Source organism: Lepidochelys kempii, chromosome 20 (assembly GCF_965140265.1).
Source record: "Lepidochelys kempii isolate rLepKem1 chromosome 20, rLepKem1.hap2, whole genome shotgun sequence".
NCBI classification, from domain to species: Eukaryota; Metazoa; Chordata; order Testudines; family Cheloniidae; genus Lepidochelys; species Lepidochelys kempii.
The window spans coordinates 1,991,434-2,017,359 of NC_133275.1; the positions used below are offsets into that span (position 1 = coordinate 1,991,434).

At 63.4% G+C, this 25,926-nt stretch overlaps 1 protein-coding gene across 2 annotated transcripts; it reads left to right on the forward strand.

Moving 5' to 3' along the window:
* Positions 1-198: 198 nt before the first annotated feature.
* Positions 199-25,714, forward strand: KCNH3 (potassium voltage-gated channel subfamily H member 3). Of its 2 annotated transcripts, none has more exons than XM_073318267.1 (15): positions 199-568; positions 9,543-9,776; positions 10,055-10,186; positions 10,992-11,122; positions 11,386-11,635; positions 12,000-12,157; positions 12,482-12,689; positions 13,941-14,222; positions 15,903-16,102; positions 16,378-16,627; positions 17,264-17,475; positions 23,363-23,652; positions 24,072-24,178; positions 24,392-24,468; positions 24,749-25,714. In XM_073318267.1, exons 1-15 carry the CDS (start codon positions 490-492, stop codon positions 25,289-25,291), a joined length of 3,153 nt encoding a protein of 1,050 aa, XP_073174368.1. In that variant the 5' UTR covers positions 199-489; the 3' UTR covers positions 25,292-25,714. The 2 variants fall into 2 exon arrangements, with proteins under 2 accessions (XP_073174368.1, XP_073174369.1); XM_073318268.1 differs by having other exon boundaries at positions 24,396-24,468; positions 24,749-24,837.
* Positions 25,715-25,926: the final 212 nt, after the last annotated feature.

The following is a 25,926-nucleotide window of genomic DNA, read 5'->3' on the forward strand; positions in this document are numbered from 1 at the left end:
TCCGGAGCCAGGGCGGCGCGGCGGGACTGAGCTGCCCGGGGCAGCCGCGCTGGGAGCCGGGGAGGGGGCGCGGGGCTGGCCGGGGGCGGCGCCCCGGGCGGGCGCCGACGGGCGGGCTCGGAAGCGCGGCGGAGGCGGGACGCGCTGAGCTGTGCCCTGGCCGGGGGCTCGGGAAAAGCTCGCCGGGGCCGGGGCTTGCGAGCCCGGGATTCTCCGCTCGCCCCGGGGCTGGGCCGGTGCAGCGGGGCGCTGGGGCGGCCCCTTCCCGGGGCACTGGACGGTGCGGCCGGCGGCTCTGCTCCGGGGCGCTGGGGGAGCCCTCGGCTCGGGCCCCCCCGCTGGGCCGAGCGACTCGCCCCTCCCCCGCCAGCACGGCCCGGGGGGGTCGGTTATCCGCAGATTTAACCCGACCCCCCCCCGGGGGGGGGCGCGGCGGCTCCGCGGCTCGGACCCACTGCGGGATGGAGGGAGCCTTCCCCGCGTCCTGACATGCCCGCCGCCATGCGGGGGCTGCTGGCCCCCCAGAACACCTTCCTGGACACCATCGCCACCCGCTTCGATGGGACACGTGAGTCACCCCCCGGCGCCCATCGCCCGCGCATCCGGGCGTCCTGAGCGGGGGCTCCCCCTTCCAGCCCAGGCAGGGAACCGAGCGCTGGGACGGGGAGACGGGTCCGCCCGCGAGGGGGTTTCACGGCACTGGCCCTGGGGGGAGGAATCGGCGCCGCAGCCCCTGTGACCGTCTCCCTGGGACACGGGACGGGCTGGCTTGATCTGGGGGGTTGTTTTCAGTGGGACCTTCTGACTCCCAAATGCTCCTGAGGCTGAAGTAGGGTGATGGCCCGGCAAGCCTGGGGCCCCGCTGCCGGGCTGGGCCTGTCGGTGGCTATGCCCGGGGCGGGGGGGGGGGTGCGTGGAAGGCATTTTGCGCCAGATCCAAAGTCTGGCGAAATCCACCAGAGTCATCTGGTTATTGGAGTGTCTCCTCTTCACCCCCGAGCGACGTAAGTTACACCGGCCCACGCGGTAGCGGCCAGTGTGGACACCCGGCGCCTCTCGGGTGGGTTTGTCTCTGCAGGACCCGGACACAGGGGTTTTCCCCTGGCTGGGCTGTGGGGAGAGAACCCAGATCTCAGTGGCTGGCGCTAGGGGAACTTTCAGGCCAATTTCATTTGCTCGGAGGGATCGAAAACCCCCTTGGCCTGAGGCCAGGTCTGCTGGGCAGGGTCAGGCCTGGGAGCCAGGCCCCTCAGGGCTGCCAAAGTGGGTTCGTGGGCCTGAGAGCTCCAGCCGCAACCGCTGGCCGGTCCCCCAGGGATTTGGAGAAGCCAAGCCCGGAAGGTGGGGGAGGGGAGGGGGAACCCATAGGAGCGATTTAATTCCCCCCCAGCTGAGCCGAGTGACAATGTCTTTAGATCCTGTGTCTTTTAAGGGGCTTTTAAACTGGAGGTGCAAAGAACCCACCCGGCGATAATCTATAGATACACACGGCCCCCTTGTGTAATACTTCGTGACTTCACAGCAGCAGGGCTGGTCGCAACTTGAGCATTATCCCAGCCAACCCAGGCAGATCTCTCTGCTATAGACACACACAGACACAGCGACACACACACACAGCGACACAGCCACAGCGACACACACACAGACACACAGACACAGACACACACAGAGTGACACACACACAGCCACACACACACACAGCGACACAGACACAGCGACACACAGCCACAGCGACACACACACAGACACACAGACACACACACACAGAGTGACACACACACAGCCACACACACACACAGCGACACAGACACAGCAACACACAGCCACAGCGACACACACACAGACACACACAGAGTGACACACACACAGCGACACAGCCACACACACACACAGAGTGACACAGCGACACACACAGAGCGACACACAGAGCGACACACACAGAGCGACACACACACACAGCGACACACACACAGAGTGACACACAGACACAGACACACACACACAGATTGACACACACAGCGACACACACACACAGTGACGCGACACACACACACACAGCGACACACACAGACACAGAGCGACACACACACACAGGACACAGTGACACACACACACAGACACACAGAGCGACACACACACACACACACAGCGACACACACACAGACACAGACACACACACACACAGCGACACAGACACAGCAACACACAGCCACAGCGACACACACACAGACACACAGACACACACACACAGAGTGACACACACACAGCGACACAGCCACACACACACACAGAGTGACACAGCGACACACACAGAGCGACACACACAGACACACACAGAGCAACACACACAGCGACACACACACACAGCGACACACACAGAGTGACACACAGACACAGACACACACACACAGATTGACACACACAGCGACACACACACACAGTGATGCGACACACACACACACAGCGACACACACAGACACAGAGCGACACACACACACAGGACACAGTGACACAGACACACAGAGCGACACACACAGACACACAGAGCGACACACACACAGCGACACACACACACAGAGCGAGCTCCTGTTATACTGGGTGCAATTCAAGGTGCAGCCAGCAACTTCCAGCGTGAGTTACAAACTCCTGTGAACCGGTTTGGCCCCTGCCCGCTGTGGCCCTTCAAGGAAAAACCCCCAGATGTGGAGTTTCCACCCGACGCAGCTGCTATTTTCTTTTCTTCTTTGGAAACGTGAGACCCGGGTTTGCAAACCAGCGGCTCTTGACCAGGAGAAGTCACTTCCGTCCCTCCCCGGGAGCCGGAAGGCCAGCGTCGCTGGTGGCCGGCCAGAGGCAGCCGGTGTCCCTGATCTCCCTCGCTGTCTAGTGGGACTGCACAAATGGCGTTTGCTCCTCTCCTCTGGGAAGAAAGGAGCGATCCTCTCTCGTAACGTCGGAGAGAAAGTAGAAACCAGGTCTGCGTGGCCCACAAGGGTCCTGGGGGATTCTCCAGCCCGGAGGGCGTTGGATCAAGGCCGGCTGGTTTTCTAGCTCTGCTCTGGGAATTACTTTGGGGCAGGAGGACAGACCGGACCACAATGGTTCCTTCTGGCCTTGAAATCTAAACCCAAGGAGCCGTCGTAACCGAATATGCACACACGGGCACAAGCACACACACACGGCGCTGTGCAGTTACACACCAGCCTCATCCACAGCGCCGTGTGTGTGTGTAGAGTTCCCATGCACCCGCAGCCGCTCCGCTCTTGGGCGTGTGGAGACCCAGCCTGTTGCTGGGGGCGGGTGTGCAATATGTGATCTTCACACTCACGCATCATTCTACTGCTCTGCTGCTGTGCACACGTGCGACTATGGACCATCTCATACCTCCCAGAGGGCTGCTGCAAAGCTGTGTGTGTCTGGTGGCATGGCCACACGAGTGAGTGTGTCTGCATACCACACACAATGCAGCACCACTCTTGTAATGACCCGCAATCGGCAGATATACACTTAGCCCGCGTAGCTTCTCTGAGTCCGTGTCAAGTGTGCAGAGGGGTAAATAGTTACATGTATGCACAGAGGATTCCTGCCCCAGGCGTACTGGAGGGCCTGAATCGTGTATGCAGAGCATGTGTGTACGCACTCACACAGTGTCGATGTGTATATGTACAAGATAGAAACAACACACAAACCTGCATGGCACGGACATTGACGGTGCACAGCCAAGCATTCTGAAGGTTGGAAATGCCAGAGGCCTGTGGCATTTCCACGCACACACTCCCCCCCCCCCCCCGAGCCCTGGCTCGCTCTCTGTGCTGGATGGCCTGTTTCCCGGGGCCAAGCAGGGCTACGCAGTAAGTGGGGCTGTCTGTAAGGTCACTGGCTCTTGAGCTGCAGCAAAGGAGGGTCTCATGGGTACGGCAGCTGAATGCTGCCCTGGAGAGCTGGATTCTGTCCCGGCCTCTGCCACCGAGTCCCTGGGCGGTGCTGGGCATGTCACTGACAGCATAAACGGTGGTAGGTCCTCCCCCGCAGACGTCTCAGGTTCTGGGTGTCCAGTATTAGCCAGCTGGAGCCCGAGTTGCAGGAGTGTTGGCCGAGGAGCGCGGCCTGGCCTGGAGGAGTGAGCCCCAGGTTCGGAGTCAGGCGGTCCTGAGGGCTAATTCTGCCCCGATGCATGTGGTGGCCGGGGACAAGTCTCTGTTTGCCTGGCTCTCCGGGGGGGACCACGGTGCTGTCAGGGTCAGGGCTCTTGATGGGGCAACGAGGGCACCTGAGGAAAGACCGGGAGGAAACAGGTGTCTCTGTTCCTCGCCACAATGGCAGGAGCTGCTGCCTGAGCAGGGTACAAATATTGAACCGTGACCTCATTCCCTGGGCCCTGCGTGTGGCCAGGGCTACCAGGCCCATGTGCTGGGCAGGGGGGTTGGCAGGAGAGAGCCCAGCTTGGGTCTCCCTGTTCCCCAGGCCTTTCCCGTGCACCTTGCAGCTGCTTCAGCTGGGACACGGGCCCAGCGCGGGGGAGTGTTCACGTCCCAGGAAGATTTTGCCCTGCTGATGACACAAGCTGGGGCTTAAAAAGTTGGTATCTCAGCCAGACCGGGCTGGAATTTCCGGGGACAAAGAAAAGGTACTTCCCTGGCCCCAGGGCGCTCTCCCTGCTGCCCGTCACTGGCCTGCTGCAAGCGACCGAGGTGGTTCTTATAAAGGAAGGGGTCGGGCGCGCTGAACACAGGGGTGGCGTCCAGCTCCGTCACACGGGGGGGTGAGAGAAGTCACACCAGCTTGGCCGCTGGGCTCTGGGTCCTGCTGGAGGGGTCTGTGTGCCCGAGGATGTGGTATAATCCCGCAGCGAGGGGGGCTCTCGGTCCTGGGCTGATGGGCGTCCTTGCTGCAGGCTGGGGTGGGTGGATGATCGGGTTTGAGCGAACGTTTCAGGCATCGTTTTACAGCAGCAAGTGGGTCCTTTGGGGAAGTTTAACACTGTCCTCACAGCAGTCAGCCCTTCCTCTTCTGCTATAGTCCTGCAATGGATCCTTGGCCGTGCCGATCTCTGCGGGGGATTGGCACCTCACCCGCCAGCCCTCTGGCCTGGCTTCCTGAATTCAAACCCAGCCCCGAAGATCCCACCCCAGGTGTTCTGCAGAGCAGCGAATGAGTTCAGCACCTCGGCCAGCTCCCCGGGTCCTTACAGCCCCGCAGGGCCAATCCGCGTTGTGGGAGGCCTGGGCTGGGCTCAGGTGCTCCCCAAATCCCCAGTAGAAACAGAGCTTCTAGGGATGGTGTCCCTGGCCTCTGTTTGCCAGAGCTGGGAATGGGCGAGGGATGGATCACTTGATGAGTCCCTGCTCTGTTCATTCCCTCGGGTGCCCCTGGCACTGGCCGCCGTCGGACAACAGGATACTGGGCTGGATGGACCTTGGGTCTGACCCAGTCTGGCCGTTTTTATGTTCTGAGCTTCTCTGTGGAGCTTGGAGCCCTCCGGACGTGAGTCTGGCTTGGAGTTCCTGGGGCCGGCAAACATCCGGCACCGGGACAGCTGGACTCGCGGTTCAGAATCGGAACTGGCTCCTGGGTTTGGTTCCCAGCTCTGCCACGGACGCGTCATCGCTCTGTACTTCAGTTTCCCCTTGTCACGGAGTCCCCGGGCGATGCTCAGGAACTGCTCCCCAGGAAGCCAGGCAGGACTCTGGGGAGTCTCCTCTCTGGGAGCAGCCTGTCTGCAGGACACACAGCTTACCCGGCTCCATCTTCCTGAGTCTGACCTCGGAGCATTCAGCCTCCTCTGCCCCTCCGTGTGCTTCCCACAGCGAGTCCGCCCAGGCGGGGTCCTGGGGAAGCCAGAGGGTCCTGCCCCCCAACTCTGCAGACAGACGTGACTCTCAGCCAGCCAGTAAAACAGAAGGTTTATTAGACGACAGGAACATGGTCTAAAATGGAGCTTGTAGGTGCAGAGAACCGGACCAGGGCCGCCTGCTCACTGCAGGGCCGGCCTGAGGCTCCCTCCTCCTGCTTTGCCAGCCCAGAGTCTCCCCCTCCCTCTCCAGGGCGAATCTTGCAGAGGCATCCATTGGCTGCCCCTCGTGCCATGAGCGCGTCAGGCCTCAAAGTGAGGCCGGGTTCAGTTGAGTCGCTCTGGGGCTGGGAGACCTCTAAGCAAAACCCCAGGCCTTGCGGGGAGCGGGGGGGACTCACTACGGGGCGCTCGTCCCTCCATCAGTGCCCCAGTGTGGCGCTAGGGGGCGCTGTGCAGCGGGGAGCGGCTCAGTAGGGGGCGCTCTCCCCTGGCAGTCAGCTCTGAGCCCAGGGCCGCGCTAGGGGGCCCGTGCTGTGGGGGCGGAGAGGGGCTCAGTAGGGGACTGACCCCACCATCCCCCAGTGCTAGGGGGTGCCAACTTTCAGATGAACGGTGTCTCGCGGAGGGGCAGGCTCCCGCCCCCAGCTCTGGCAGTTCCCCGTGCCCACGGGGCTGGGTTTGGGAGCGAAAGTCTGTGGCGTGTTCCCCCCTCCCCATGCAAAGCTACTCCCCCAGGCTGGGGCATATGCGTCCCCTGCCCCCCCAGCACCCGCTCTCAGCTGCAGGCCGCAGGACTGTGGGGAGACCAGCCCGGCCCCAGCCCTGAGCGAGCGCTCGCCCCGAGTTTGTTCTGCAGGCAGACTGGTTTCCCTGAGTAGGCGGAAGGATATGGTTATAGACAGCAGCACCTGGTGTCCCCGGGTATAAATAGCCCTGTGCTGGGGCCGGCCCTGGGGAAGCAGGAGCTGGGGGGGGGGCAGGCTGCATGACTGTCCCCCCGCCCTGCGCCCCCGCACACGCCGGCTCTCACGCACACGTGTGCTGCTCGCACGGGATCACATCCCACCCCAGGGCCAAGCCCCGTGGGGCCGAGCGGGTTCATCTGAGCCTGGCTGGGAGCAGCCCAAGCTGGGTCCTGGGGGAGGCCTGGCCTCTGCTCGGGGTGGGATGTAGGGGAGCCAGGTGGGAAAGGGGGGTGGGGGAAGGGGTGATTTTGTCTTAAACCCAGACGCCTGCAAGCTACAGGGAGCAACCCCGGCCCAGGCTCAGCCCCGGTCTGCTGATTTTGTCCCTGAGGTGAAGCTCTGAGCTGGGGGGTGCCTGGCTGGGGCTGGGAGCCAGGATGCTTGGGGTCTAGGCCCTGCTCTGGGGGGCTGCGTTCAGAGCCCTTGGAGCGGGAGATGTGGGGTCCGTTCCCAGCTCTAGCGCTGACCTGCAGGGTGACTTTGGACAATTCCCAGCTCCTCTCTGCCTCAGTTTCCCCATGCTCCAGACACTCTGCTTCTCCATGCCCCCTTCCCGGCTGGCTGGGGACGGAAGGCAATCGTTGCTCAGGGAGCTGGTGTGCTAGAAATACCCGAGCCCCCTTCCCCCCCCAGCTTGCAGTGAGTAACATCAGCAGGCAAATTACAGAGCAGGGCCTGGCGCCCGCAGCACCCAGCCATGCTGCTCGTGGGCACACGCCGTGCTGAGCTCGGCTGTCAGCCTGGGGCAAGCAGGGGTGTAGTGAGGAGCCGGCCAGGCCCCAATTCCCTTGGAATTGTCAGGGGGTGCAGGTCGCTGAGCCCTGAGACGAGCCTGGGTTTCAATGTGGGGGGCCCCCGGGCTGGGGTCAGATCCCCGGAGGCGGGTTCCCCAGGCGAGGCCCAGGGGCCTGGGTGTAAACAGCGGAGACTGCGCACGTGGCTCCGGGGCTCCCGCAGGCCGCACCCGCGTGGGGTGATGCCAGACGCTCCGGGCTTTTCCCTGCACCCTTCTCAGCCCCAAGCCCGGGGGCAGCTGCGGCGGAGGTGGGGCACGGCCGCGGTTTAGTGGCACGTGGCAACGCCGCCCAGGGACTGCTCAGTGCTGAAATGCTCCCCACCCCTGGGACGTAACCATCTTGCCCAGGGGCTGTGGGTCAGACTGCGGGTGAGGCTGGTTTATGCCTCGTCTGAAAGCTCCCGTTCGGGCACCTGCTCTCTCTGCAGCGCCTGGGCTCAGAGCCACGCTGGGGGGGGGTGGGGGGGTTTGAAGGCCTAGCAAGGGAGAAGTCTCCTCGGGCCCTCTGAAGGCTGGAGCCCCAGGCTGGGGTATCCCCTCGGGGACTGGCCTCTGGCTTGGAGCTGGGGGAGGAGATGCAGCCGGCCGGGGAGTGTGGGTAGCTCTCCACCCTGGCGGGCTGGCCTGGCTCCCCGAGGGGATCCCATCGTCTCTGCACTCCTGGGGAGCCCCGGCCACATGGACCCGCCGGAGCCTTGGCCATGACCCCAGGGACAGGGCGAGGTGCCCTGGCCAAGGCCCCTGTGGTGGCAGGAGATTGATCCGGGGAGGTGCCCCAGTGCCCAGCCACCGACAACCCCTCCGCCCTGGCTGTTCCCATCCCCCATGGGGCCAGAGCACGAGCTGGGCATTAAAATCCTCTTCCTGTGACCAGCCCGAGTCCCGGGCAGAGCCCGCGAGCCCAGCCTGGGCTGGAAAACAACTGCGGACACCGCAAAGACACAGCCCCCCAGCCCGAGCCCCGTGAGCCCCCGTCAGCTGGCCCGGGCCGGCACCTGGGTCCGGTGGGGCCGCGGCCCAGCTGGTGTCGCAGGCTGGGGCAGGAGCCAGGCCGAGCACTCTCAGCTGTTGTGTTGTCTAAGCACCAGGCCCATCTGGGAGCCCCCAGGGGTGCACTTTGCGGCTCAGCCAGGCTGGGGTGCAGCAACGCTGCCTCTCAGGGGAGCCCCTCCTGCAGATGAGCCCAATTAGCCGGTGGAGCTGCCCCCGGGGGGGCCCTGTTACCTGGGGTGATTTACAGCCGCAGCCCAGGAACAGAGCCCGGGGAACAGGCAGCTTGTGGACCCTGGGGAGGGGCTGGGCTCCGCTGTGTGCTGGTTTGATCAGATGGGGGGGTGCCCCCTCCCCCCAAAATCCCCTTGAGTTTTGGGAACCCGTTTTACATTCCACAGCGGGGCAGAAACCCCCTCTCCCCCCAAGCCGCCCCCAGCCAGGCCCTCATCTGCAGCAAGGTCCCCAGGGCTGGGGGCAGGGGGGGCTCCAGGTTTGAAAACTCCCCGGGGGGGGTAGGCTGGAAGCAGCAGTTCTCTCCCCCCCCCGCCCCCACCATGCTTGTGCCCCCCGCGCTGCTGTTCAAATGCAAATGTTTGCAAATGAGGCCGGGCTGGGAGTGGGCTCCAGCTCTCAGCTGGTGCAAACGAGGCAGGTTCTGTCCAAATGGCAGAGGGATGACTAACCGCGCCGGGAGCCGCGGGGTAAAAATATCCCGAGCGGAGCCTGCGGGTTCAGACGCCCCCGGGCACCTGGCAAGAGGGGGGTGGGGCAGCGGATGGGCCCCTGGGCTGCTGTTTATTACAGAGCTGCCCTCCCCGGCCAGGTCACAGACCCCTCCCCTTGCCCCAGCCTTCCAGTCCCGCCTGCCCCCCCCCCAGCAGGACCCACCGGCCTGGCGCTCCCCCCGCCCTGCTCCGTGCCCACCCCCAGTCTTGCCCCAGTGCTGGCCGCGCTGCCAGGCCCGGGTGCCCATCCCCACGCTGGTGTCTTGCAGACAGTAACTTTGTGCTGGGCAATGCCCAGGTGCGCAGTGCCTTCCCGGTGGTGTACTGCTCCGACGGCTTCTGCGACCTGACGGGCTTCTCGCGGGCCGAGGTCATGCAGCATTGCTGTGCGTGCAGCTTCCTCTACGGGCCCGACACCAGCGAGCTCGTCCGCCAGCAGATCCGCAAGGCCCTGGACGAGCGCCAGGAGTTCAAGGCCGAGCTGATCCTGTACAGGAAGAGCGGTGAGTGAGCGGGACGGGACAGGCCCTACAGGACAGGGACCACCACCACCAGCAGACTCTTTGCAGCTGCAGCTGGGAGCCAGGACTCCTGGGTTCTCTCCCCAGCTCTGCCCTGCTGCGCACGCTCAGAGGCAAGTCCCTCTCCTGCTCTGTGCCTCAGTTTCCCCTTCAGTTCTGGCGGGAGGGGGGTTGGGAGGGCTAATCCCCTTGGCTCCCTGTGGGGGGAGAGGGGTGTGCACAGTGCTCCGGGCTGTTAGCAGCTCCCCGCTGTCCCCCAGGTACCCCCTTCTGGTGCCTCCTGGACGTGGTGCCCATTAAGAATGAGAAGGGCGAGGTGGCGCTCTTCCTGGTCTCCCACAAGGACATCACCGACAGCAAGAGCCGGCCGGGTGCCGAGAGCTGGAAGGAAGGTGCGTGCGTGTGTGTGTGGGGTGTCTGCAGGCAATCTCCAGGGCAACTGGGCCTTAGAGACAGCCCCAGACCCTCACACTCGCTGGCCAAGCAAATCATGGGCCCTTCAGAAGGTGGGTCACGTGCAGGGTAACAGCCTGCTACTGCTGCCATCTGGCAGAGCGACTCCTCTAGCTCAAGCTGCAGTGGCCTGGTCTGTGAGTGGAGACGGCCCAGGTTGGATGCGGGGGGTTGCATGTTACACAGACGCACACGACACGTGTGTGACGGGACATGGCAGGCGGGTGCAGAGGGACAGACGTACGCTGACCAGCGTCCCACTCGTTTCTCCCACCCGTGTGCGGAAAGGAATTTGATATGTGCACCAATGTGGAGGTGACGTGTGACACATCACAACATTCATGTGGCGGGGGTGGGGCTGAGGGGTGCAGAGTGTGGGAGGGGGCTCAGGGCTGGAGTGCGGGGGGGGTGGTGAGGGCTCTGGCTGGGGGTGCGGGCTCTGGGGTGGAACTGGGGTTGAGGAGTGTGGGACGGGGCTCAGGACTGGGGCAGAGGGTTGGGCGTGTGGGCTCTGGGGTCGGGCCAGGAATGTGGGGTTTGGGGTGCAGGCTGCCAGGGGGCTACAGCGGGGAGACAGGACCCCCCCCAGCTCTCTCTCCCCACCGCAGCCCCAAGCACCTGTGAGGCGCTTAAAAGTCGGCTGCGTGGCCACGCGGCTTAGAGGGAACTTAGATGCCGACCCCCATCCCATGGGCCCCCCTGGGTGCCCCTAACATCCGGCTGCTCCCCCCCCCTCTCGGGCAGGTGGGAAGCGCCGGTTCAGCCGGGCCGGTGCCAAGGGGTTCAACGCCAACCGGCGCCGGAGCCGGGCCGTGCTCTATCATCTCTCTGGACACCTGCAGAAACAGGGCAGGAGCAAACACAAGCTCAACAAGGTGCATGGGGGGGACTGGTCTGTGAGTGGGGGGTTGGGGAGGAGACCCTGAGTTGGGGCTGGCGGAGGGGGTTCCCTGAGGGAGGGAACTGCCTGGGTTGGGGAGCCTGGGGAGGGGGCTGGCAATGGGGATTTCCTGGTTTGGGGGGGCTGCCTGGGTCAAACAGGGCCTGGGGAGGGCGGGAGGGTCCAGGGAGGCAGGCTGGTGGGGGGGTCCCATGGGGGAGGGGCTGACCCTGGGGCTGACCCTGCCCCCTCGCCCAGGGCGTGTTCGGGGACAAGCCCTCGCTCCCCGAGTACAAGGTGGCCGCGATCCGCAAGTCGCCCTTCATCCTGCTGCATTACGGCGCCTTCAAGGCCGGCTGGGACGGGCTCATCCTGCTGGCCACGCTCTACGTGGCCGTGACGGTGCCCTACAGCGTCTGTGTCGGGGCCGGCTCCGACGAGGGGCTCACGGCCGGCCGCGGCCCCCCCAGCGTCTGCGACCTGTGCGTGGAGATCCTCTTCATCCTGGGTAAGGACCCTGGGTGCCACCCCCTGCCCGGCTACCCCAGTGCCCACTCTGCCGGCGCGCCTCACTCCCGACCCGCAGCCCCCTGCCCGGCTACCCCAGTGCCCTCTCTGCCCGCGCGCCTCACTCCCGACCCGCAGCCCCCTGCCCGGCTACCCCAGTGCCCACTCTGCCGGTGCTCCTCACTCCCGACCCGCAGCCCCCTGCCGCCCCAGCCCTGGCTCTTTGCTTGGTGCGGCTCGCAGGGCAGCCCTTTCTCCAGCCAGGACCCCTCCTCCCCGCGGGGGCTGCGCTGAGGCCGTTGAGCTCAATTCACTGGTGACGCTGCCCCCCTACGTTAACCCCGCGGGCGCTGTGCTCCCTGCAGACATCATGCTCAATTTCCGCACCACCTTCGTCAGCAAGTCGGGGCAGGTGGTGTTCGACCCGCGCGCCATCTTCCTGCACTACCTCACCAGCTGGTTCCTGCTCGACCTGGTGGCCGCCCTGCCCTTCGACCTGCTCTATGCCTTCAAGGTCAACGTGGTGAGTCAGCCCCGGGGCGGGCACCCAGCCGGGGAGGGGAGGGCCCCGGGGCTGGCGTCACAGTCCCCAGGGGCGGGGGGAGCTCCCAAGGGGGAGCCTGGAACCCCCAAGCGCCAGCACAGTCTGGAGCAGGCAAAGCCAGGAATTTAGCTCCCCTGGGACTGACTCAGCCCCACTCCAGCCCTCCCCCTTGGTCCCCACCAGCTCCGGCCCCATGTCGGCCTCTGCCGGCCTCAGCCCTTCCCTGCTGGGTGGCTGTGGGAGCCCCTGCCGTGCCCTGCCCCGCCACCAGGGCAGCGAACTCCCCGCGCTCTCTCCCCGCAGTATTTCGGGGCTCACCTGCTGAAGACGGTGCGGCTGCTGCGGCTGCTGCGGCTGCTGCCCAACCTGGACCGGTACTCGCAGTACAGCGCCGTGGTGCTCACGCTGCTCATGATCGTCTTTGCCCTGCTGGCTCACTGGGTCGCCTGCATCTGGTTCTTCATCGGCCAGCTGGAGATCGAGAGCAGCCGCGCGGAGCTGCCGGAGATCGGTAGGTGGGGCACGCCTGTGTGCACGGGGCACCCCTGGGCGTGCTCCAGCACGTGCACCCGCCGCGCTGCTCCACGTGTGCGATCGCACGCCCAGTCACAACGGGTGTGCACCCGCCGCGCTGCTCCACGTGTGTGATTGCACACCCAGTCACAATGGGTGTGCACCCGCCGCACTGCTCCACGTGTGCGATCGCACACCCAGTCACAACAGGTGTGCACCCGCCGCTCTGCTCCACGTGTGCGATCGCACGCCCCGTCACAACAGGTGTGCACCCGCCGCTCTGCTCCACATGTGCGATCGCACGCCCAGTCACAACAGGTGTGCACCTGCCGCGCTGCACCACGTGTGCGATTGCACGCCCAGTCACAACAGGTGTGCACCCGCCGCGCTGCACCACGTGTGCGATTGCACGCCCAGTCACAACAGCAGTGCACCTGTTCTGCACCACGTGTGTACACAGGGCACACCCCAAGACGTGCACCTGCCACTCTGCACCACACACGTGCGATTACACACCCAGTCACAACATGGGCACTTGCTGCTCTTTGCTACACACGTGCAATTGCACGCTCAATCACAATAGGCATACACCTGCTGCTCTGCATGACACGTGTGTGATCGCACACCCACTCACAACACGTGTGCACCTGCCTCTGTGACCCATGTGCCACACGGGGGAGCATGCATACATACAGACAGACGTGTGCCCATACGTACACCCCCAGCACGCCCCGCTGTCTCTGACGTCTCCCCCCCGGGCTGGGATCAGCCTTGGCCGCACACACAGTCTCACGTGCCTGGGCCCTCCAGCCCGCACGTGCCCCATGTGCTGTCATCCCATGCCCACGGGCGCACACGGGTATGGTCTGGCAAGCGTGTCGTGGCCTCCGTCTGTGCCCCCACGCTCTCGGGGTATCACGAGCCCCCAGGCGCACACGCACGGTGTCACGGTTGGAAACAACCCCCGCCTGAGGGTGTCAGTTCGCACACACGTGTGCCCCCGCAGACACGCGTGCACAAACGCACACACTCTGAGGTGCCCCTACTAAGCCGATCCCTGCCCCAGGCTGCCCTCCCCCACTGGCCAGCCTGCCCCTGCCCCGGGCTCGCTCACACCTTGGGTCAGGCCTGCCTCTGGGCACTGCCGGACGCCCTGGCTGGGTCCCAGCCGGCCCCAGGCCCTGCCCCAGCTCATCCCAGCTGCTCTTGCTCCGCCCCGGGGGGGCTTTGACCCGTCTCTGCCCCCCAGGTTGGCTCCAGGAGCTGGCTCGGCGCCTCGAGACCCCCTACTACCTGGCGAGGAAGAGCTGCAGGTCCCCGGCCAACGGGACGGGCCCGGGGGGGCCCCCTGGGGCCAACTGCAGCCTCACTGGGAACAGCTGGGAGCTGCTGGGGGGGCCCTCACTGCGCAGTTCCTACCTCACCTCGCTCTACTTCGCCCTCAGCAGCCTGACCAGCGTCGGCTTCGGCAACGTCTCGGCCAACACCGACACCGAGAAAATCTTCTCCATCTGCACCATGCTCATCGGGGGTGAGGGGGGGCGCCAGGGGAGCAGAGCTCTGGGGGGAGGCAGACACGGGGCAGGGCTTTGAGGCCAGGGTGAGAGGCACCAGGATGCCGGGGGGGGGGGCTGCCAGAGGTGTGAGTGGGCAGAGGGAGGCCTGGCAGGGAGGGGAACCAGGGCATGGAGGGTGCCCGGGGGGGTTAGGTGGGGGGAGTCAGTGGGGGGGGTGGCCGGCAGGGGAGGATCAGGCTGCCCCCCGCATCGCTGTACCAGGACCCCAGTGACCCTGTCTCCTGGGCACTTTGCATCCTGGCCTCCTAACAAGGGGTGGGGCTCGGGGAGCCCTGGGGGGACCCTCGGGGGGATGTAGCCCCCACCCCAACCGCCTGTGCCCACCCCATCCCCAGCCTCACCCGGGTGCTGGATACAGCGACGGGCAGTTGCCATGGAGACGGGTGAGCGCCTGTCGGGTGAGTGGGCGGGCGGGCGGGGGCTTCACCCACACAAGCTGCCAAGGGGGATCGCTAGCCGCAGGGGGCCCCCTCCCCCTCCCCGCACCCCCTGCTCTGCCCCCATGCGCGACTAATGCCCCTCACTCCCGACCCGCAGCCCCTGCCAGCCCAGCCCTGCCCCCCCCACCTCCGCCGGTGCCCCTCACTCCCGACCCGCAGCCCCTGCTAGCCCAGCCGTGCCCCCCCCACCTCCACCGGTGCCCCTCACTCCCGACCCGCAGCCCCCTGCTAGACCAGCCCTGCCCACCCCAGCTCCGCCGGTGCCCCTCACTCCCGACCCGCAGCCCCTGCTAGCCCAGCCGTGCCCCCCCCACCTCCGCCGGTGCCCCTCACTCCCGACCCGCAGCCCCTGCTAGCCCAGCCGTGCCCCCCCCACCTCCGCCGGTGCCCCTCACTCCCGACCCGCAGCCCCTGCCAGCCCAGCCCTGCCCCCCCCACCTCCGCCGGTGCCCCTCACTCCCGACCCGCAGCCCCTGCTAGCCCAGCCGTGCCCCCCCCACCTCCGCCGGTGCCCCTCACTCCCGACCCGCAGCCCCCTGCTAGACCAGCCCTGCCCACCCCAGCTCCGCCGGTGCCCCTCACTCCCGACCCGCAGCCTCTGCTAGCCCAGCCCTGCCCCCCCCAGCTCCGCCGGTGCCCCTCACTCCCGACCCGCAGCCTCTGCTAGCCCAGCCCTGCCCCCCCCAGCTCCGCCGGTGCCCCTCACTCCCGACCCGCAGCCTCTGCTAGCCCAGCCCTGCCCCCCCCCAGCTCCGCCGGTGCCCCTCACTCCCGACCCGCAGCCTCTGCTAGCCCAGCCCTGCCCCCCACACCTCCGCCGGTGCCCCTCACTCCTGACCCGCAGCCCCTGCTAGCCCAGCCCTGCCCCCCACACCTCCGCCGGTGCCCCTCACTCCTGACCCGCAGCCCCTGCTAGCCCAGCCCTGCCCCCCCCAGTTCCGCCGGTGCCCCTCACTCCCGACCCGCAGCCTCTGCTAGCCCAGCCCTGCCCGCCCCACCTCCGCCGGTGCCCCTCGCTCCCGACCCGCAGGCCCCCTGAGCGGGTCTCCACAAAGCGCTCGGGTGGGAGCGATCGGGTCAGTCTGGCTCCACGTTACCCAGAGCCTGCCTGGGCCCTGTCCTTCCAAAGTGAGCCCAGGAGTCCGGGCTGCCCTGCCCCGGCCAGGCCTGACCCCGGTCCCGCTCTCCCCGCAGCGCTGATGCATGCCGTGGTGTTCGGGAACGTGACGGCCATCATCCAGCGCATGTACGCCCGGCGCTTCCTGTACCACAGCCGCACCCGCGACCTGCGGGACTTCATCCGCATCCACCGCATCCCCAAGGTGCTCAAGCAGCGCATGCTGGAGTATTTCCAGACCAGCTGGGCCCTGCACAACGGCATCGACACCCACGAGGTGAGCCTGCCCCAGCTGGGAGCTCCCTGGGGGGCTGGCCTAGAGCGAGGGGGGGAAGTCGTGCCACCAGGGAGCAGCCTGTTTTGTCTCTACGGGGGTTGGGGCCGTGCGGCTGTGTTTTCGCTCTGCTGGCTCTGGGGGCCCCTCCCGGGCCCGCTGTGGGGGGAGCGGGGCTGGCGGGGGGGCGGGGGGTGGGCCTGGTGTGTGCGGGAGGGGCTGGGCCGCCCGAGCGGGAGCCGGGGTCGTTAATTCTGCTCCCCCCCGGCCCCGCCCAGCTGCTGCGGAGCCTGCCGGACGAGCTGCGGGCCGACATCGCCATGCACCTGAACAAGGAGCTGCTGCAGCTGCCGGTGTTCGAGGCGGCGAGCCGGGGCTGCCTGCGCGCCCTCTCGCTCAGCATCAGGCCGGCGTTCTGCACCCCGGGCGAGTTCCTCATCCGCCAGGGCGACGCGCTGCAGGCCCTCTACTTCGTGGGCTCGGGCTCCATGGAGGTGCTGAGGGACGACACCGTCCTGGCCATCCTAGGTCTGCGCCTTGCCTGGGCGGGGGGGATCAGGCAGGGAAGGGCCCCCCCCCATCACTTGGTCACGGTGCCGACTAAGCCAAATGCTTCACTGAGGATGTGCCCCTCACTCCCGACCCGCAGCCCCTGCTGTCCCTGCCCTGGGCTCCCCCCAGCTCTGCCGGTGCCCCTCACTCCCAACCCGCAGCCCCCTGCTAGCCCAACTCTGCCCCCCCTCCAGCCCTGCCGGTGCCCCTCACTCCCGACCCGCAGCCCCCTGCTCTGGGCTCCCCCCAGCTCTGCCGGTGCCCCTCACTCCCAACCCGCAGCCCCCTCCTAGCCCAGCTCTGCCCCCCTCCAGCCCTGCCGGTGCCCCTCACTCCCGACCCGCAGCCCCCTGCTAGCCCAGCCCTGCCCCCACAGCTGGGCCAGTGCCCCTCACTCCCCCCCCCTGCAGCCCCTGCTACCCCATCCCTGGGGGTCTCTGCTGGTTTTGAGGTACAGGGATGGGGCCGAGCCCCCCCGCCAACCTCAGCGGGAGCAGAGGCAGAAGCTGTCCCCCCCTCACTCCAGGGCCTCAGATGGCCTGTAACGCCCGGGGGGGAGGCACTGGACCTGCTGCATCCACTGGGCGTCAGCGACCCGCCCTTTGCTCCTAGGGAAGGGGGACCTGCTGGGCTGCGACCTCTCGGGCCAGGAGCGCGTGATCAAGGCCAACGCGGACGTCAAGGGCCTGACCTACTGCGACCTGCAGGGCCTGAGCCTGCGGGGGCTGGGCGAGAGCCTGGCGCTGTACCCCGAGTTCGCCCGCAAGTTCCGCCAGGAGATCCACACCGAGCTCAGCTACAACCTGGGCAGCGCCGGGCCCCAGGTGAGGGGCGGGGCCAGGGGCGGGGCCTGACCTGCCCAGCAGGGAGCGCCCCCTAGTGCTTGGCTGGGCACCTGGGGCGGGGGGCTGTGCAGCCCCTGGTGCCCCAGTGCAGTGGGGTGGGGGGGTGCTCGCCCTGACCAGCCGTGCAGGCCCCAGTGCAGTGCTGGTCTCACCCCGCTCCAGGGCAGGGGTTGGCCTTGCTGCCTCCCTGACCCCCTCACCCCGAGCTGATTGGGGGGGGCTCCTCCCTTCCTGCCCCAACCTGTCACTTAACATTCCTTAAACCTAGTTAAACACCCCCCGATAAAAACGAAGGACCCAGCGGCAGGAGTGAAAAGGGAACCCAAGCAGAGGCCAGCAACAGAGCGGGGGGCTACTGCGTTTATTGCACCCAAGGCAGCATGTCTGATTACCTGCCCTATGGGCGGGTGGCGTATTTGTGCGTTCGGCGCAAGGAGCTCCTGGCCCTCAGACCGCGTACGGGCTTTGGAGACAAACGTGGTGGAGCTGAGGGAGACAGAGCGGGACCTAGATGAGACTTTCCGGGACACAGTAGAGCGGTCCCACCCCCGGTCTGACAGCCTCTGTGCTGCTCAGGAGGATGAAAGCCTCAGGGAAGGAGAACATCCAACTGGAGCAGAGGGAAAGGATCCCATAGTTGGGACCCTCCTCCCGGATGATGTGGTCTCCTCTCGCACTGAGGACACCTCTCCGGGGTAGGGCACTCCAGTTATTGGCAAGAGACAGGTGTTAGTAATGGGGATTCAATCATTAGAAACCTAGACAGCTGGGTTTGTGATGACCGGGAGAACCGCATGGTGACCTGCCTGCCTGGTGCGAAGGTTGCAGCTCTCTCCAGGCATCGAGATAGACGTATGTGGCATGCTGGGGAGAAGCCAGTGGTTTTGGTATGTGTAGGTACCAATGACAGGGAAGGGTAGGAGAGACGTCCTGGAGGCCAAATTTAGGTTGCCAGGTAAAAGGTTGAAGTCCAGGACCTCCATGATACGTTCTCTGAGATGCTCCCAGTTCCACGCACAGGGCCAGTTAGAACGGCAGGGTCTCAATGCGTGGATGAGACGATGGTGCAGGTTTAGATTTATTAGGAACTGGGGGAACTTTTGAGAAAGGGGGAGCCTGTACAGGAAGGATGGGCCCCACCTAAACTAGATTGGAACCAGATTGCTGGGGCTTAATATTTAAAAGGTCATAGAGCAGTTTTTAAACTAAGGGCTGGGGGAAAGTCGACAGGCACGGAGAAGCACGTGTTTTGGACAGAGACGTCCCTTAGGGGAGGGTCTATTAATGGAGATTCTCCATGTCCTAGTGAGGAGGAGAGGATGGAAGATGATAAAATACAGGCAGGGTCTGATGAGAAACAGTCAAATGAAAAAAGTCCCGTTAAATTACATCGTGTAATGGCAGACAGCTAAAAAGTGACAAGTTTTTAATTGCTTATAAACCCAGTGCTAGAAGCCTAAATAATAAGATGGGTGAACAAGAGGACCTCGTATTGAACGAGGAGATTGATCTAACAGGCATCACAGAAACCTGGTGGAATGAGGATAATCAATGGGACACGGTGATACCAGGCTACAAAATCTATCAGAAGGACAGAACAGCTTGTGCTGGCGGGGGAGTGGCGCTTGATGTGAAAGAAAGCGTAGAATCAAGTGAAGTAAAAATCTGAAATGAACCGAACTGTACCATAGAATCTCTCTGGACAGTAATTCCATGCTTGAATAATTCGAATATAGCAGTAGGGAGATGTTACCAACCACCTGAGCAGGATGGTGAGAGTGACTGTGAAATGCTCAGGGAGATTAGAGAGGCTATTAAAATAGAAAACTCAATAATAATAATGGGGGATTTCAACTATCCCCATAGTGGCTGGGTCCATGTCACTCCAGGGCAGGATGCAGAGAGAAAGTTTCTTGACACCTTCAATGACGGCTTCTGGGAGCAGCGCGTCCTGGAACCCATGAGAGGCAGTTCCTGATTTAGTCCTAAGTGGAGCGCAGGATCTGGTCCAAGAGGGGAATAGAGCTGGACCAGTTAGTAATTGTCACGGAGTCCCCGGGTGATGCTCTGGAGCTGCTCCCTACGAAGCCAGGCAGGACTCTGGGGAAGTCTCCTTTCTCTGAGCAGCCTGTCTTCAGGGGACACAGCTCACACAGCTTCCACCTTCCTGGGTCTGACCTCGGAGCATTCAGCCTCCTCTGCCCCTCCGTGCGCTTCCCCCAGCGAGTCTGCCCAGGTGGGGTCCTGGGGGAGCCAGAAGGTCCTGCCCCCCAACTCCGCAGTCAGACGTGATTCTCAGCCAGCCAGTAAAGCAGAGGTTTATTAGACGACAGGAACATGGTCAGCATGTCCCTCAGCAGATCGAGGGATGTGATCGTTCCCCTCTATTCGACATTGGTGAGGCCTCATCTGGAGTACTATGTCCAGTTTTGGGCCCCACACTACAAGAAGGATGTGGAAAAATTGGAAAGAGTCCAGCGAAGGGCAACAAAAATTATTAGGGGGCTGGAACACGAGTTATGAGGAGAGGCTGAGGGAACTGGGATTGTTTAGTCTGCGGAAGAGAAGAGTGAGGGGGGATTTGATAGCTGCTTTCAACTACCTGAGCGGGGGTTCCAAAGAGGATGGCTCTAGACTGTTCTCAGGGGTGGCAGATGACAGAACGAGGAGTAATGGTCTCAAGTTGCCGTGGGGGAGGTTTAGGTTGGATATTAGGAAAAACTTTTTCACTAGGAGGGTGGTGAAACACTGGAATGCGTTACCTAGGGAGGTGGTGGTATCTCCTTCCTTAGATATTTTTAAGGTCAGGCTTGACAAAGCCCTGGCTGGGATGATTTAATTAGGGATTGGTCCTGCTTTGAGCAGTGGGTTGGACTAGAACCTCCTGAGGTCCCTTCCAACCCTGATAGTCTATGATTCTATGGTCTAAAACAGAGCTTGTAGGTACATAGAACAGGACCCCTCAGCCGGGTCAATTTTGGGGGGCAGTGAGCCAGACAACCACTTCTGCACTTCACTCCTCGTCCCCAGCCAGCCCCAAACTGAAACTCCCTCCAGCCCCTCCTCCTCTGGGCTTTGTCTCTTTCCCGGGCCAGGAGGTCACCGGATTCCTTTGTTCTCCAACCCTTTAGCTCTCAGCTTGCAGGGGGGAAGGGCCCAGCCCATCAGTTGCCAGGAGACAGAGTGTCACCATTTATGTACCCTGGCCCTGTGCTCTGCAACAATTACACCCCTGCCTTATCCCACCACCTAGAGCCTTAAGGAAATGCCTAGGGGAAACTGAGGAACCCCGACAATATTCAGAGGAAACATTAAGCACAGTCCCACTTCGTCACAGTCATAGTGACCATAATATAATTGAATTTAACATCCCTGTGGCAGGGAAAACACCACAGCAGCCCAACACAGTAGCATTTAATTTCAGAAAGGGGGACTACACAAAAACCAGGAGGTTAGTTTAACAGAAATTAAGAGGTACAGTGCCCAAAGTGAAATCCCCGCAAGCTGCGTGGAGACTTTTTAAAAACACCATAATAGAGGCTCAACTTAAATGTACACCCCAAATTAAACACCATAGTCAGAGAACCAAAAAGAGCCACCGTGGAGAAACAAGAAAGTAAAAGAAGCAGTGAGAGGCAAGAAGGCCTCCTTTAAACAGTGGAAGTGAAATCTTAGTGCGGAAAATCAAAGGAGCCTAAACTCCGGCAAGTGAAATGTAAAAATAGAACGAGGCTGGCCCCAAAAGAGCGTGAAGAACGGGTGGCCAAAGACTCAGAAAGTAATGGCAATGTTTTTTTAAGTCCATCAGAAGCAGGAAGCTGCTAAACAGCCAGGGGGGCCCCTGGCCGATCGAGGTGCGAAGGGAGCACTCAAGGATGATAAGGCCATTGCGGAGAAACGAAATGAATACTTTGCATCAGTTTTCACGGCTGAGGACATGCGGGAGATTCCCAAACCTGAGCCATTCTTTTTAGGTGACAAATCTGAGGCACTGTCCCAGATTGAGGTGTCATTAAAGGAGGTTTTGGAACAAACTGATAAAACTAAACAGCAATGAGTCACCAGAACCAGACGGTACCACCCAAGAGTTCTGAAGGAACTCAAATGTGAAAGTGCAGGACTACTCACTGCAGTCTGTACCCTGTCACTGAAATCAGCTTCGGTACCCGATGACTGGAGGGGAGCTAATGTGATGCCAATTTTAAAAAATGGCTCCAGAGGCGATCCTGGCAATTACAGGCCAGTAATCCTGACTTCAGTACCAGGGAAACTGGTTGAAACTATAATAAAGAACAATATTGTCAGACACAGAGATGAACATAATTAGTTGGGGAAGAGTCAACATGGTTTTTGTCAAGGAAAATCATGCCTCACCCATCTACTAGAATTCTTTGAGGGGGGTCAACAAGCATGTTGACAAAGGGGATCCAGTGGATACAGTGTACTTAGATTTTCAGAAAGCCTTTGACAAGGGCCCTCACCAAAGGCTCTTAAGCAAAGTAAGCTGTCATGGGATAAGAGGGAAGGTCCTCTCTTGGATTGGTAACTGGTTAAAAGATAGGAAACAAAGGGTTGGAATAAATGGTCGTTTCCAGAATGGAGAGAGGTAAATAGTGGTGTCCCCCAGGGGTCTGCACTGGGCCCAGGACAATTCAACATATTCATAAACGATCTGGAAAAAGGGGTAAACAGTGAGGTGGCAAAATTTGCAGATGATACAAAACTACTCAAGACAGCTAATTCCCAGGCAGACTGCGAAGAGCTACAAAGGGATCTCTCAGAACTGGGTGATGGGGCCACAAAATGGCAGATGAAATTCAATGTTGATAAATGCAAAGTAATGCACATTGGAAAACATCATCCCAACTCTACACATACAATGATGGGGTCTAAATTAGCTGTCACCACTCAAGAAGGAGATCTTAGCGTCAGTGTGGCGAGTTCTCTGAAAACTTCCACTCCGTGCGCAGCGGCCGCCAGAAAAGCGAACAGAACGTTGGGAACCACTAGGAAAGGAACAGATAATAAGGCAGAAAATATCATGTTGCCTTTCTATAAATCCATGGGACGCCCACATCTTGAATACGCGTGCAGATGTGGTCGCCCCAGCTCAAAAAAGATATACTGGAATTGGAAAATGTTCAGAAATAGGCAACAAAAATGATTCGGGGTCTGGAACGGCTTCCGTATGAGGAGCGATTAATCAGACTGGGACTTTTCAGCTTGGAAAAGAGATGACTAAGGGGGGATGTGATAGAGGTCTATAAAATCATGACTGGTGGGGAGAAAGTAAATAAGGAAGTGGTATTTACTCCTCCTCAAGAACTAGAGGTCATGAAATGAAATTAATAGAAAATTTAAAACAAACCAAAGGAAGTATTTCTTCACACAACACACAGTCAACCTGTGGAACTCCTTGCCAGAGGATATTGTGAAGGCCAAGACTCCAAATGAGGTTCAAAAGAGAATGAGATAAGTTCATGGAGGCTAGTCCATCAGTGACTATTAGCCAGAATGGGCAGGGATGGTGTCCCGAGCCTTGGTTTTACCAGAAACTGGGAATGGGCGATGGGATGGATCACTTGAGGATTCCCTGTTCTTTTCATTCTCTCGCGGGCCCCTGGCCACTGTCAGCAGACAGGACACTGGGCAGGACAGACCTCGAGTCTGACCCAGTCTGGCCGTTCTGATGTCAGCGAGCAGAGGCCCCTCGGGCTGGGCGCAGGCATCACTGGAGAACCCCTGGGGCAGGGGGTGGTGACCTGGCTCTGGCATGTGGGGCAGATGCAGGGCCAGGGAGCCACACAAGCTGAGTGAGGTGGGGCAGCAAGGCCCCTCCCCCATGCTGACCCCTCCTGCCCCCCAGGCCGACACCAGCTCGCTGAACAGCGCCAACCCCCTGCTGGAGGACAAGGCGGCCGAGGATGTCCCGGTGCCCCCACCCCGCTCGTCAGCCGGCCCAGCCCAGGAGCCCTTGGAGGCACTGTCCAGCCCCCAGCTGCCCCCCAGCTGCCCCCCCTCGGCCGTGGGAGCCAAGCTGCTGTCGCCCAGGAGGGGCGTCCTGCCCCGGCCGCGGCGCCTGCCCCCCGCTGCTGGCCCCCAGACCCTGCAGCTCCACAGCCTGCCCTGGATGGGGCCCCCTGACCTCAGCCCCAGGTAAGAGGGTGCCGGGGCCTGGGGGGGGGGTCCTGCTGTGCCAGGGCCTGGAGTGAGGCTAACAGGGGTTCATCCCAGCTGCCCGGGGTCGGGGTGTTTCCTGGTGGTTACCCCGGTGGCTGGGCACGCGGCTCAGATCTGCCCAGGTGGCTTTAGGCAATGACAACCCCCCCGCCCCCCAGGGAGGTGTGGGGGCCTGAGCCCTTCGGAGACGCCCAGCTGGGTGTCCCTGGGCTAATGGGAGGGGGATGGAGCCCCCCTGCTGGGTAGCTCTGGGGTCCCAGGGCTGATGGCCGGGGAGGGGGGATGGAGCCCCCTGCCTCCCCCTTCCCTGTGCTGGGTGGCACTGGGGCTGATGGCCGGGGAGGGGGGGATGGAGCCCCTGTACCCCCCCATGACGGTGCCGCTCTCCACTGCAGGGTGGTAGACGGCATCGAGGAAGACGCCTGCGGCTCGGATAAGTCCATGTTCAGCTTCCAGGTCGGCCCCTCGGGCCCCGACTGCAGCAGCCCCTCCCCTGGGCCAGGTACTGTCAGCGCCCCGGTGGGAGCAGGGGCGGGGGAGGCTCTGGGAGGGGGCTGGGCACCAGGACTCCTGGGTTCTCTCCCTGGGAGTGGGGGGGGCCTGTCCTCCTGGGTTCTCGCCCCTGCTCTGGGTGGGGCTGGGGACTAGGACTGCAGGGTTCTCTCCTCCGCTCCAGGAGGGCTTGGTGCTAGCCTGCCGTCTCCCCTTGCCCCAGACAGCGGGCTGCTCGCCATCCCCCTGGGCCCAGCGGAGCTGACGGGCGCAGACGCCATCGAGAAGCTGCGGCAGGCGGTAAGCGTGTGGGTGGGGGGCTCAGCCCCTGGCATCCTGCCCCGCGTGGGGCCCGGGGGGTGGGGGAGAGCACTGGGATGCTGTGGATTCAGGGAGCCCCGGCCCAGGGGAGGGGGCAGAGGGGGCAGAGGGCCCTGCCTGGGCGTGGCTCTCCCGCCCAACTCGTGGGCCCCTCCCTGGCATGGGGGGCTGCCCCCACACTGAGGGACCTATCAGCTGGGGTGGGCAGGGAGGGGGCACTGGCCCGCCCCTCTGCGCTCACTCCTCTCCCTGCCCCCAGGTGGCCGAGCTGTCGGGGCAGGTCCTGCAGATGCGCCAGGCCCTGCAGCTCTTCCTGCTGGCCCAGCCGCCAGCTCCGCTCGCCCGCCCCGAGGGCACCGCCTCCTACACGGCCTCGGCTTTCCCCGGCGCCACCCTGCTGCAGCCACTGCGCGTGGAGACGGGCATCCCGGCCTTCTTCCTGCACAGCTCCGCGCCCGGCCCCTGCCTCAACGCAGCCTGCCCCCACGCCCAGCCTGCGCCCCCGTGGGCCTGGGGCCCGCCCGCCTCCCACAGCTCGCCCTGGCCCGGCGCCCCCCGGACCGCGGCAGGGGGCAGAGACGTGGAGCTCGGGGCTAGCTCCGGCCCCAGGGACCCCACTGCTCCCACGGCAGCACCGGCCTCCCCTGCCCGCCACGGACCGCCAACCGCTGAGACGGACCCCCAGGGGCCTCCAGCTCCGGCCGCTTTCCCTCGGCCCTGGGACCCGCCCGGCCTGGAGATGGTGCGGCTGGGTGCCCCTGGCACCCCCTGCTGGCCCCGGGAGGACGGCACAGGCATGTAAAGGCTGCACCCCCCTACACACAGCAGGATTTTTCTGCCCCCCCACCACCCCTGGAGAGCCAGGGGGCCTGGCCTGGCCACACAGCCCCCGTGGGGAGCCCCCACGGGCCACGGGGCTCGGGCCTCGCTCCCAACACACTGCTGCCTCTGGGGGCTGCCCCCATGAGCACTGCGGGGGGATAGGCCACAAGGGGTTCAGTGCAGGAGCCGCTCTCCAGAGCTTGTGGCAGGAGCCTGGTTCCACCCCCCAAGGGCACAGCTGGCCCCAGCCGGCGGAGAAGGGGCAGGGTCCCGTCTGGCCTGTGGAACTGGGGGGAGGGAGCAGGGGGGCCCCTTGCCTCCAGGCAGTTGGGGGCAGCAGGGCTTCCAGTCCATAGGGCTTCCCCTCCCCCTCCCTTTTTAGATTAAAACAGCTGCGTTTTGATCTCTGCTCTTGTGTCTATTTAGGCCTCTGCCTCACATACACTCACTGCCCCTACGACGTGGGGTAGGGCAGTCGCGCTGGGCCCAGCCGCAGGCCCCCTTCGACGGCCAAGGCAGGGCAGGCCCCGTGGGCAGGGAGAGGGGCAGTGGCTGCCCTGTTAACAGGGGGAACTCACTGCGGCAGGACAGAGCCTGGTGCCCTCTCGCTGCCAG

Bases quoted from the DNA above. Each gene is read 5' to 3' on its own strand.
- KCNH3 (XM_073318267.1), top strand. From the start codon at position 490: ATGCCCGCCGCCATGCGGGGGCTGCTGGCCCCCCAGAACACCTTCCTG. The intron at 11,123-11,385 runs GTGCATGGGGGG...CCCCTCGCCCAG, and splicing joins GCAAACACAAGCTCAACAAG to GGCGTGTTCGGGGACAAGCC. The intron at 16,103-16,377 runs GTGAGCCTGCCC...GGCCCCGCCCAG, and splicing joins ACGGCATCGACACCCACGAG to CTGCTGCGGAGCCTGCCGGA.